The following is a 13714-nucleotide window of genomic DNA, read 5'->3' as shown; positions in this document are numbered from 1 at the left end:
TTATTCAAAATTTGAACCAGAAGGTGATGGGCAAATACATATTCTATTTTTTAAAAATCCATGATCCCTAAAATTTTAATACAGTCCTCCATTATATTGAATCCATAAAATTTTTATTTTTGACAAAACCAAGAGTTTGGTCCTTTTTACTTTCAAATTCAAGACTTGAAACAAAGTTTTCAAGGTCAGTAAAGTCAGACAAGTGTGGAAAAACTGAAGCGTCTGACTTTCCCCAACAATCTCAAACCATTTCCCTAGGAGAAATAGCTGGCAAAGACATAGACAGAAAGGTCTGGACTGGTGGGAAGCTCATGGAACCCTTGAAGCGTTTAATCCTGGCCTAAAACTAGTCTACGTTTCAGTGGTAGACATTCACAGGAGTGGATGGCTTGCAAGCAAAATACTTTACTGATGATTTACATCTGTAAGTTGTTAATAAAATATGGCGCATCTGGACGGAGGAGATAAGTTAAACAATGATCCAACTAAAGCTTTTAAAAGTATTGCACTGCAGAGAAGTAGATTCTGGAAGGACATAAATAAGAAACTTTGGAGTACATACATGCAGGCATTCATGCACCTTGCCTGTCTTCTCCTTTCTGCTCCTTTCCCTCAGAACAAGTTACAACTCATAATGAAAAAGGTGCCACCTTAAATTTCCTACTTCAGATTCTGTCCCCTCTTTCTAGCCCTGGTTAATACTTCTCCATGTGATCAGTGAAATTTGGAAGGGTAGTTATAAGGAGGATAAAATTTTAACAAATAAGAGCCCATCACAAAACTGGCCATTTATAAATACTGATACACCAAATTACTTTGAGTATCAAACCATTAAGGATAGAATAATTCATTTGCTAGGTGATAGCCTAATGACAAAACGGCATTCAAAATCTATGAAGTAAAGAAGCAGTAGTTCATATGGACTGACATGCAGGTACAAAATTAGCAAGAAGAGAAAAAGTATGACATGTTTTGACTCATCTTAAGGACACTGGAAAATTGCTCACAATCGATGGTGGCTGTACATTCTGAACCAAGATGAGAAAAAAACCTCCAACCAGTCAAGTACTAATGATAAACATGTGTAAGAAAATGTGAATGACAATAGAAATTTAATAGAATATTTTATTACAAACGCATTTAGTGAACACTATAGAGGCTTTTCTAAACACAGCTTTCTGCTTTCATGCGGATTCATATGGGGAAATGTAATCAATCCCTTACTCAATGAATCTAATAACAGGTGAAAGGAAGTCTAATGGACCACTGGCACCATAAACTTATACCTAACCTAAATTACTTCCTGTTCTACCAAATATATTTGATAATCATTCTTTCATTTTTCTCATAAAACTGTAAGATTCTTTGTGAAACATAGGACTAATATCCACAGCCCTTTCAGTGTACAATAAAACAAACAGATCATAAAAACAATCATAAAAATGCCAGCAATTTTAAGCAGCTGATACAGGTTATAAATTTAAAAAGCAAGCTCTCTCTCTCCTAACATTTTTCTGCCTATTGTCGACTAAAATAGTTTCAGCATGAACTGAGTGTCTGCTAATTGTAACTGAAACGCGTGTGCAGTCCTTAATTGTTCTTATAGCTTAAATGCTTTTAAAAAATTGATTGATTTAATAGGAAAGAAAAGCAGAGGGGGAAAATAAAGGCAGATTGACTACTCTTTGACTCTCCCACTTCTTTAAATTGTGGAGTTAAGGGCTTGACATGAAATGAGACATGAGTGTTTTTTATTCAAAGATTTTAACATACCATTACTTCATAGTCAGGGCCCAAGAGCTTCTCCCATCTGGATTTCAGCTCATTTTCTGGAGAGTCAGGGGCTCTTTCTGGATTAAATAAAAAAGAATGTTGAAGCTACTGTGAGCCAAACACACTTAACTACTAAATTCTTCAATAACAGCAGTTTCAGTAAGTAAAAGGGAAATAAATAAAAAGGAAAATGCATTAACTGAAGTCTGCTAGGTAAAGTAAATCACAGGTGACTTACAAGACTAATGTAAAATGTAAAGACCGGCTGTGACCAAATTATGAAGGAGCTTTTGTTGTTAAGAGATATTGAAAAGAGAAGAGGAAATGATGAGTCATAAATGAAATTTGAAATTACATATGGTTTATATGTAAACTTCCTGTAGTTTACAAGTAAAATGAATCTGGCTTTATAATATGTTAGGACAAACAGGGATTTAATTTAAATATTAATCACTTCAAAGTAGTACCTTACATCCACCCATAGGAAAAGTAAAAATTTTCTTTACTGTCAACTAGGCATATTAACACAATCCATTCAGACTTTTCACCTGGGCGAGTATAAAGGCACGTCTGGTTTAATTCAGCCAGTGGGTGCATGAGCTTTAATACAACAGGAACTTTGATTTTACTTTGGTCTTTTGTGTCTACTTCATTATTATATATTTATGATTTTCTTACTTGACAGTAATATTGTCTTTTTTGCACAGGTAGGATAATTTTAAAGAGCTAAGACAGATTTTAAGTGTCCCGCCTGTCCTCCATATGCTCTCAGCCAGAAACTTAGTATACAGTTGGTAGTCTGAATAATGCTTACTAGGCAAAAGTCAAAGTACTGAAACTATTATTTCAACTTATATCTATAGTTGTAGCAGAAACTAACCAAACCTCCACCTTTTTTCTTGAAGTTGAAGAAAAATTTTCAATTTTGTCACATGACTGGACAAGTCACAGAACACTTATCACAACTGCCATAACCATCTGTCTAAAAATCAAACATAACTTGCAATATCAGCTCTTTCAGCGTTCAGCATGGTCAGCTCTTCTTGGATGCTTAATTACATAATACATAACTTAATTAATGCATTATAATTTAATACATAAAACTTAATTACATAATAATTAAATAAAACAGGCTAACCTCAGAAATCAGAGACTGACTAAGGAAACTAAAGAATTTAATGACTAGATTTACAAAGAAATAGCCACGAAATAACTATGTGCTAGATTACATTTCAGGGATAACTAACCAAAGATCCTGTTAAAAGCAAAATATCATTCATGTGAGCTCTGCACCTTTATGGCTACTCCTGTTAACATTTCCATAAGAAATCACGTTAAGAGTTTTACCATCTTGCCTATTAAATTTATTCTAGATAGCATTTTCTTATCTGGTAAGCTAATTTGAACAAAATTTGCAAAGTACTGGTTGAATTGTAAGCTTAAAAACATAGTATTTAAATATTTATTTCATACACATGTATAAAATAATGTTGACACGTCACCCTCAATTCTTTTCCCTATATTTTGCCTCTTAATCATACAATCAAAGCACAGTCATGAGTTTCAAAGTACAATCCAAAGGCCTAAGTTCCAGAGGAAAGAGATTAACTTATTTCAGCAGCTCAATAAGTCCTGGACTATACAAAATGATCAAAACATGCATAGTACGATGATATGAAATAATTATTCCAATGGCAACGAAGGGGAACAGAATATACCATCCCAAAATATGCCACCTTGAGATGTAGATTATTTTCAGCTGAAGGTAACCAAGACCCAACAGACTCGGGAAAAACTTTTACCTCTCCCTTAACTACCTAAAAGATTTTAGATAGGGAGCCTGGCCCAGGAGAGCTGTTACCAGAGAGAACTTTCTTTTATCTGAAAGACCTCTTTGCATGGCAAGACAAACTTCTCATTACCAAACATCTGCCCCTCTTATGGTCCTGTGACTTACCCTCCTCCCCTTTGAAGCCCCAGGCCCCTATCCCATTCCTTAGCTCAGAATGGCAAATAAGCCTCAACTGCCCGATTTGTCCTTGGCTCTCATATTTTTATGGGGCTTCCACACATACAAAATTTCCAACTGTTATCACGTTTGCCTCACAAAATTTCCCCCTGTTAATCTGTGTTATATCAATTTAATTATTAGGCCAGCTAAAAAACCTAGAAGGGAAGAAGGAAAAAAGTTTTCATCCCTATAGCACAAAAAAAAAAAAGAGCTAACTTCATAGCTGTTAGAATATTTTTGTCTTACTCTCAAGTTAAAGTTATACATACTCATGAAGAAAAATGTAGTGAGGTTGATCCAAAAAGAGAAGATAAAATATTTCTAAAAATATTTCTAACTTCAGAATGTATTTGATTTCCACCTGATAGTTCACTGAAAGTATACCTGGGTTCCCTTGAATTTAAACAGCAAAGACTAACTGCAATCTACTTAGGTCAAAAAGAACAAGGTATATTTCCAAATTATAGGAAAGTTTTTAACTGGAACGAGGGGTTTCTCCTTCCTTTAGGCCATTCTTTCCCGAGAGAAGATAATCCAAGCCAAAAGCCAAAATTTCTCTGGAACACGAATGGTGTTAAGTATTCCATTTCATTCAACTGGCAAGGCGCTCCTGAGCACCTCTGTGCAGCATGACACTGTTACTCAGTATGCTGGCAGAACAGTCAACTATAGTAGCTGAGGTATCCAAGTGCAAAGTGAAAAAACCAAGCTGCACATCAATTAAAAAGTAAAGGATAAGTATATAGCTACCCAGGGATTTGATGAAATATTTAAAACAGTATACATTATTAATTTTTATGGTGAAATGAAATACTGTTACATGTATGCACATAAGCTATATAGCTATAGCTATATCAATAATATACAAGCTAAAGTATGCAGTAATTAAAAATGCTGACAAGATTGAAAAAAAAAGTCGTAACATTAATAAAAAGGCATTCAAAATTAGTACAAAGATCCCCAACTGCCACAAGTGTTAAGATGTTGATATTAAGAATACCCTCATGCCTCTAAAACTTCTCACATTATATTAACTGTAAAGAAAAAAACGGTTAACAAGTGAGAAAGTCAAATTACTTTGACTGTTTTGAATTGAATGCTTTGTGCCTACCCAGTTTTTCTAAGGCTTGTATGTTGTCATTTTTTAGATCATCCCTTCTATCTTCAGTTGCCTTATCTTCACCATCCAAATTAGTTTCTGTTTTCACTGCTCCAGTTAGAAAGAGGGCCGGTGTTTTCGGGGGTTCTACACCAGTTCCTAAAATAAAAATTGTTAACTTGAATCATTAGCAGCTAAAGACCATATTAAAGCAAGCTTCCTCCACTCCTGTGCTTCTGTTTCACAACCTCATGACAAACATCTCAAGCAATCGTCATATATGATTCCTTTATTTAAAATCCCGTGTGTATATAACCAATCAATTCCTTAAAAAATAAATTTGTCGGTAGTACTGAAAAGAATAAGGAACTAGGCAGTGGGAAGAGAAAACCAGGTAAAGTAGATGACAAAGTGGTACATGCTTTTCAATGTAACCTTGGAAAAGGAAAAGAGCACTAGGGCCTTAATGCTCTTGCTGCCGTGCTGGGTAGAGTGAGACATGCAGAATAAACTGGTTGCTGTGGGCTCTCCTAGGCTCTGGCACAACATCATAACGAGTATAACAAACAATCTACATAGGTAACCTTATGAATTGGAACGAAAGAGGAGAGAATTTGCCTGGTTGCAGAGATCCCTCCCTTAGCTAAATTGAGCTAAGTAAAGCAATAGGATATCCCAAACTTTCAATCTCCAGCATTCAAATCACTATGAATCTCTTAAACACAAGAAAGGTTGAATAAGAATCATTTTAGTTAGTTTTAAATAATCACACATCACTTATAATAGGTATTCTTGCAAAAAATATTTAACGTGAATCTAACTAAGGCTAGCTTCTAGGAAACAGTGCGTAGAGAAACAAGTTAAATGACACGACGAGGAAACTATCAAATTCAGAAATGTAGCATTCTAGTGACAAATGAACTAATCCCTTCACAAATTTATGCCATGGGGCCATGGGTGGGGGATTCTTCTTAAGAAACCAGAGAAAGAAAACACATGCAACAAGTGCAATGCGTTATTAGATCTTGATTTTATGGGGTTGGAGGTGGGAATGGTGGGAAGAGAAGCTATAAAAGACATTTAGGGGCAATTGGGAAAATATAAGTATGTTTTGGGTATTTGAGTATTTGACATTAGAGAATTACTATTACTTTTCTTTGGTGTGATAAAGATATTATGTTCATCTAAAAATATATCCTTCTTTTTAGAAGCTACAGATTGAAGTGTGTAGGGCTAAAGTGTCATGATGTCTACTACTCACTCTGAAAAGGTTCAGGAAAAACAAAACATAGATGAAGCAAATACGGCAAAATAATAACTGCTGAATCTAAATGGTAGGTATTTGGTATATTTTTTATCAATTTTTCATAATAAAAGTTTGAAAACTATAACCAGTTAAAAGTTCCTATTATCATAACAAGAGATTTTAAACCACACATGGGATTTTTTAGATTATTAATGCATTAATACACACTAAACACACAGCCCAGTGCTAGCAAAAGAAATGCTGGCCAGAAGTCGCTAGTGTCACTGGGGAGAAAAGCTACACACCAGAGTATATAGTACAAAGCAGTACAATGAAGTGATTGTATGCTACAAATAGTATACAAATAGGTACACAAAAAAGTATACATAGGGGATACAAAACGGAGGAGTTTAGAGGAGAAAAAATAAGGCTTGGAATGGTAGAGAAAGGTATTGTGTAAGAGCTGGAAGCTGTGTGGTTTATTTGTGTGGTTTGTTTCTGAGAAACAAACTTAAATGCTGATTGTGTGGGAGGCACACAAAGGTGTGGGTGGCAAAGGCAATAACCACTACCCTACATTACAGTGGCCACATATTAAATAGGTAAGCACAATGGAGACTAATAACTGCTACAGGTGAGTGCTCTTCAAAGGGTGTTAGTGAAACACAGGAAGGACATCCAAACCACAGAGGGAGAGGTGCAGGTTTTGAGTCAAAACTTATCCCAGGACAAATTCAAAATGTAGGCATGCCCAACAAAGAATTGCTAATTCACAGATGACATACTTCATTTGATATAGCAGACTGAAAGCCAAGGGCTCTATCAGAGCTATTAGAACCATTATATTGATATAAATATTTATGTAAACCTTTTAAGGTTAACATAGCATTTGTACAATTTGTACTATTTAGGCAATTTCGAATTTCATACATACAATGCAGTTGACAGGGCATCTGTCTTTCAGCAGCAAAATTTCCACCATCAGATAAAAGTTAAAAAGTTCCAATGTAAATACGAATCAATATCAGTTGAAAGCAAAGGCTTCCAGGATTATTTTATCTTCAGAGGAAGGGGAAAAAAAATGTATTCATCTTCTGATAAATTCTAATGGAATTCCTACTTACAGTTATATAACTAGTCATTCATTTTAAATTGAATATGTGTCCCCACGACTGTCAAATTTTGTTGATCTATACATTTCTAAGTTGATAATTAAAAACTGACATGCACACAATTATGTTTTGGTTTCATAATGAAAATCTACTATTCTTATAATGAAAATAATAAACATTATTTTACAAATAAAAATGTTCTTGATAGAAATCCATGTTTTATTCTAGAGACATTAGAATCAAATATATCACTGGAAGTAAAATGAAACCTGCATTTTACAAAATGTCAAAGCATTAGATGAATGAGAGCTCCTGGAACAAGAGGTGTCAAAACTTTATTATTCAAATGTAAGTAATAAATGAAATCTGGAAGCTTTCTGAGAAAATGATTTCCATCTCCATTTAGAGAAGCTATCAGAGCTTATTACGTGTCAGGGTTCACGTTCTAACATTTGGACTGGCACATTATAATAGGCAAAGGAAACTCTTCTTCCATGCACAAATGAGCTGATTCATTTCTCCATCACTGCATTACACAAGGTGGGCAGTTTTTCCTTCCCAGACTCACAGAGCAACTTCCATAAATGAGCTATTCTTCCAAACCCAGACTACATGGTGGGGAGAAGGATAGTGGAATCCATTACCTCTGTCGGAAGGCTGTTCAAGTGGAGAAGCTGATGAGGATGTCTTCCTTCGAACTAGGGTCAGGTGGACCACTTGCCCTGTATTTCGTAACACTTCAACAACATCCTGGTTGGCAAAACCCTGAATATTCACACCATCGACCTAAAACACATTAAACAGAGGCTTCAAGTTACGTACTATTTTAAATTCTGGCAAGGCAGAATTAGGCAATTCATTTTATTCCAAAAATAATTTGTATTAGACCTAAGAAAGCATTTGCATAAAGATGCAAAATTAGTAGTAAAACACGCTGACAAACTTCCTGAGAAACCAGAAAGCAAATGTAAATTTGTACTCCTAAGTCACACACATTTTTATTTACAGCCTGAGAGAGGGAAAGGGTCTAATTCTTTGATGCTGTTCAAATTCAAAGTGCCACAAAAGATGGCATACTGTTTTACGTAGTTCTCAAGATGTATTAATACAAGTCATTGTTATCAAAATTGAAGAGGTCATGCAATACTTCATCCCTCTATTATATCAATATGTGATATTTTCCAGAAGAAACACACTGATCTCCCTCAATTAGGACTTCTAGTGCTCTGGAAAAGTATGTGCAAAAAAGGTATTTACTAATTAAAATCAAGCCCGATTCCATATTTCTCAAGTCCATCAGGACCAAAAGACCTCCTCTCTCAATCTCCTTCTAGCTAGACAAACCATTACTTTTGCTCTCCCCATAATACTTTCTCCACAGCGTCTACTGATATTGCAGATCTGCAAACTCTGCAAATCACAAGACATTTTCTAACCCAATAATGTAAAGCCAAGAGTCATGAAAGGTGTTTCCTTAGATGGACTTGAAGGACAACGATTCAAATTACACAAACAAAAATCTGTTTTTATATAAATCACTAAATTAAATGTGTGATGCTCATCTATGAGAGTCTGTGTGTGTGTATGCTTCAATATTATTATTAAAATAAATTATAAATTTAATTCTCTACTAAATAGAGGAAAGACCAATCTGAATTGATAAAGATAATTATTACATTCTCAAATATATAAAATCTCTCAATTTTGTAGGTACTTAAAATTACTGTTAGTAGAAAAACTACTTCACAAAGAAATAAAAAGATCTGGTAAATGGCCTATTAATTTTACTTGAAAAATGGGTTAAAGAATACAAAGAGTTATTTGAAAGCATTTTCTAGGAGAATGCTAGAGCACCTTTCAAATATATATGTATGTATATTAAAATATATATAGGTACATATTATTTCTTCCTACCAATATAGTCAGTGACTCCATTTTCCAGATAGTAAAAAAAAAAAAAAAAAATTAAATTTAGGATCATAAGAGTCCAAATTAATGAGATTTCACTGTACTAACAAGCTTAATTTTTAAAACATTATGATACTATATTAAGCCATTTCCCTCTCATACATATTATAATAAAGATAACTTTTTTCCCCAACTTGATTCAATTCTAAAACAGAAGGCAGTTACTTACAGCAACTATTTTGTCATTCACTTGAATTTGGCCATTGTGGTACGCAGCACTGCCAGGTATTATATTTTTCACATAAATCCCTGAAGCTTCCCCTAAGAAGTGCACAAAACACGGGAAAAGGAAGAAAGTTCTAATTAGGCCTTGATTGCAAAATTCATATCAAGAGGTTAATTAGCTAAAGGAGCTGCCTGGTGGCTTGATAAATAGTATTTTGAACACAAGCAGAGAAATTGATGGATTATTTCAAACTGTCACCATCATAAGTGACCCAAATTTGAAATGATTTGAGTGATGACTATTTCTGGAAGAATAATTGGTAACAGAACCTTGACGAAATGCAATCCAATGTAAACCGGAATTCAAAAAGCCCAGGTTAAGTTTTACCCTCTTCTCTTGGTTTATTACCCTTCTCATCATTGATTTCATCATTTTTCACCAATACTATGACAAGAGTCTCCTACCAGGTCTTTCTGACTATATTTAGTTCACTGTTCATGTTAGCTTCCCCAAACACAGAAAAAAGAGAAGTACATACAGTCTTTAAAAAACTAAAACAATCTCAGCAACATGAAAAAATCCTTATATTATAAAATAAAATATTTAAACAGAAAAATGAATGTATAAAAATTACAACTATATAAAAAGTATGCATGGCTATGGGCAAGGACTAGAAGGGAAATTGGAAAATGAAAAACCATAGCTCTGGATGGTTTATATTTTTATTTTTTAATATCAAATGAACTTAAAACATAGTCTGTAGAAGAAAATGAAACATAATGGATTCTCATCACCTACCTAACAAAATGTAAATTTCATAGAATCATACTTAAGGGCCGCCATAATCTGCGCCAAACTTCTTTTTTTGCATTTCATCCCTCCAACAAGACAAAACTCGAGAAACATAAGACTCCTGATATTCCACCAAAACGCGAAGTATTTTCTTGATTTTATCCTTTTTCTCATTTCATTTTTTTCTGCCAATCTCACCCTTCTATCAAAATCTTTCTCTTTCCCATGCCTAGCACAAATGCCTTTCTTTGTAAATTCTCCATTTCCTTCTGTCAAACTGAGTTTCTCATCTGCCGTTATGATGATAATATGCTTGCATCTCTGCTAAAAGACGTATTTCATTTATCCTTGAAGTTGAGAGTTATTTACATGTTTGTCTTCCTGAATAGACTTTCTTATATTCATTTTTCTATTCCCTCCAGAACTTAGCAAAGTCAGTGCTCAAAAGTTCCAATGAGTGGAAGAAAGCAAAAATTATTTTGAAACACTACGTGTTAAAAAGTATACTGAGTTTTAAAATATCCTAGTTTTTGGATTCATCACTGCCCATCACTCCAGTCCCCAAAAACTTCTTTTGAGGGTAAAAAGTGAAATGGTTTCTTTATTCAGTAATATAAACATTACATTTTATTGATTTTCTATCAATCAGGTTAGATTCACTTTCATTTTACTTTGCATGTATATTGTTAGGTTTGCAAGGACATCTTGAAAACTTCGTATAAAGGTTCATAAGCCATCAGTTTAGGCAGTAAGTCATGAACTCTCTAAGCAGACAGCATATTAAGAGCTACTCAATATAGTTTCTTTTTTCAACATTATTATACAATCTATACTTAGCACATTTGGAAGTCATTTAAATTCTGAACCTAAAAAAAGTGGCACTTAGAAAAAAGCTAAAGGTTTGAAAACAGTTATTTCATTAAGCTAAAATAGCATAAGGTGGTCTGACATGAATTTCATTCAGGACTTTGAATACATTAGCACTTTTAATATTTCCACCTGCTGTAAGTATACAAAATAGTTTTTTTTAAACATTAACTCTAATTTTGCTATTTTTTAAAAAACTAAAAAAATGTCATAACTCTGAATTTTCATGTTACTAGCAAATACTTGAGAAAAGGTTTATTTTTTCCTTACTCTAATGAATTTCTTATAATAATAGAGTAACTCTTACAGTGAAAGTTACCAAAGCTTTGCATGTAGAAGTTGAAGGAGAATTATTATGTAGATACTTGGGCCATGTATTTATTCTTACAATGTATTTGCTTTATGTGAAAGGAGAATAATTCTAATTAAAGTATTTGTTTTATCTTATTTTTTTGTAATTAAACATAATAGTAGTATTTTTTTGACATTCACAATATGAACTATATGCAATAATCATTTTACTTTATTACATGTAAAATGACATAATATGTAATAGTCACACTATTCAAAATATATCAGTCTTAGAAACAAGAGGAGATAAAATTCAATGTTATACACTGAGTTGGATAATTAAATTCTGTTGTTAATGACTATCAAGCCAGCTATAAAATTACTGAGACAAAAATGTGTGATATTGTGATTTATAAGATGTTGGTCTTCATCCACAGTTCTGGCTCCATAGCTCCCAAAACCCTTGGAATTTCCTAAGCATTGAAAGTGATGTCAGTCTTTTTGTTATCTTAATGAGGTGACTTGTGGAAAGCACCTAAGGATGAGGGCTGGTTGCCAGAAGAACCAACACTATGATTAGAGGTTTGGAACCTTGGGTCCCAAACTGAAAGAGAAGAGGGGCTGGAGATTGAGTTCTATTACCAATGGCCAGTGACTTTGTCAATCATGACTGTGTAAAAAAACCACCGTAAAAACCCAGGAGGACCTTTTCCAGAGAGCTTTCCCACTGGGGAAACAGAATGCTTCCAGGCGCCACCTTGTGGAGCCCCAAGCTCCACGAGGGCAGAAACTCCTTCATTCGGGGATCTTGTCCTATGTATCTCTTCATCTGGCTTTTGATTTGTACCTTTGAATGTCCTTTGTAATAAACTGGTCATCTAGTTAGTAAATGGGTTTTCTTGAGTTCTGTGAGTTGTTGTAGCAAATTAATTGAACTCAAGGAGGGGTTCACGGGAACCTCTGATTCATAGCCAGTTGGTCAGAAGTACAGGTAGTAGCCTGGGCTTGCAAATGGTGTCTAAAGTAGGGGGGCAGTCTTCTGGGACTGAGTCCTTTACCTGTGAAATCTGATTCTATCTTCGGATAGACAGTGCCAGAACTGAGTTAAATTGTCAAGACACCCTGCTGGCGTCTGAGAATTTCTGGTTGGAACTGGGTCTGGGAACCCTTTTTAAACTGTGATTTTCTAATTACTGAAAAGTAACTGGTTGCTAATGCAGATTCATGGTTTTACTGCTCAACATTTAAATTAAAATCTGCAGATATTTAATTTTATTGTCTAGGAAGCTTAACATCCTTAACAACTATTTCCAAACATAAAGTAGAAATGATTCATTTACCTGTATGAGCAGTTCCAACATAGCCAACAATTCTAATCCCCAGACTCTGTCCATCTTTTTTAATGAGCTCAACATCGTAAGTTTCAAAAAGAGTAGAATTATCCTAAAAGGGAAAAATAATTTTAATTATATATAATGTTTAGTTACATAACTGTGTGTACATAGTCAATTTGTGCATGGATTGTCAAGTATTTTCTTCACAGCTATGCCAGGCAGAATTTTAAGATGGTCCCCACAACTTTTGATCCCTGGTGCTATTGCTGTGTTTATATCACATTATGTGGTAAAAAGATTATCTAGGTGAGCTTAATCTCATCAGGTACCCTTCAAAAGCAAGTTTTCTCCTGCTGATGGCAGAAAGGGAAGTGAAAAAGATTTGAAGCATGACTAGACTTGTGGTTTGAAGATGAAGTGGGACATGTGAGAGGGAATACAGAGCCCTTAAGGAGTTGAAAGATGTCCCTTAGCTGATAGCCGGCAGAGAGACGTCAGCCCTACAACTGCAAGGAACTGTATTCTGCCAAAAATCTGAATGAGTTTGGAAATGAATTGTCCCAGATTAAGAGCCCAGCCAGGCCAACATCTTGATTTTGACTTTGTAAAAATCTAAGCAGAGAGCCCAGCCAAGCCACCCTGACTTCTGACCCACAGAATCGTGAATTAACAAAGGGTTATTGTTTCAAGCCCTAAATTTGTAGTAATTTATTACACAACAGAAAGCCAATACAGCCATGTAGAAAAAACCTCAGGATTAATTTCCATCTGAAAGAATTAAATGTAAAGAAAAACTTCTAAAAAATGGTAAGGCTAATTGTAATAATTATTGTGAGCAAAAAATATTGACCTAAAACTTTTCATTATTTGTCTTGTAACTTAAAATATTTTTCTCAAACAGTAAGGTGACTAAAAATATAATACATTGCTTTCAATTCCAATCATTAACAACAGAAAGTAAACAACTGATTGCATCAAATTCTCACTTAACACATAGCAACACTGGTCCCTCACCACAAAGTAAAAGGCTCAAGAGAACTAGAATAATGGAGGCA

At 34.4% G+C, this 13714-nt stretch overlaps 1 protein-coding gene across 8 annotated transcripts in view; it reads right to left on the bottom strand.

The window, feature by feature from the left end:
• Positions 1-13714, bottom strand: part of PATJ (PATJ crumbs cell polarity complex component) — a 299829-nt gene that overhangs the window by 254210 nt on the left and 31905 nt on the right. For all 8 annotated transcript variants that reach the window (XM_019731220.2, XM_074334813.1, XM_074334815.1 and 5 more), the window contains 5 exons: positions 12666-12768; positions 9379-9470; positions 7886-8027; positions 4896-5042; positions 1774-1850 (listed from right to left, as the gene is read on the bottom strand). In XM_019731220.2, coding sequence (XP_019586779.2) covers positions 1774-1850; positions 4896-5042; positions 7886-8027; positions 9379-9470; positions 12666-12768 — 561 coding nt within the window. The remainder of the gene's footprint in view (positions 1-1773; positions 1851-4895; positions 5043-7885; positions 8028-9378; positions 9471-12665; positions 12769-13714) is intronic.

The sequence above is a fragment of the Rhinolophus sinicus genome, linkage group LG06 (genome assembly GCF_036562045.2).
Source record: "Rhinolophus sinicus isolate RSC01 linkage group LG06, ASM3656204v1, whole genome shotgun sequence".
In the NCBI taxonomy this organism is placed as follows: domain Eukaryota; kingdom Metazoa; phylum Chordata; class Mammalia; order Chiroptera; family Rhinolophidae; genus Rhinolophus; species Rhinolophus sinicus.
This window is presented reverse-complemented; position numbering and strand designations above follow the sequence as displayed.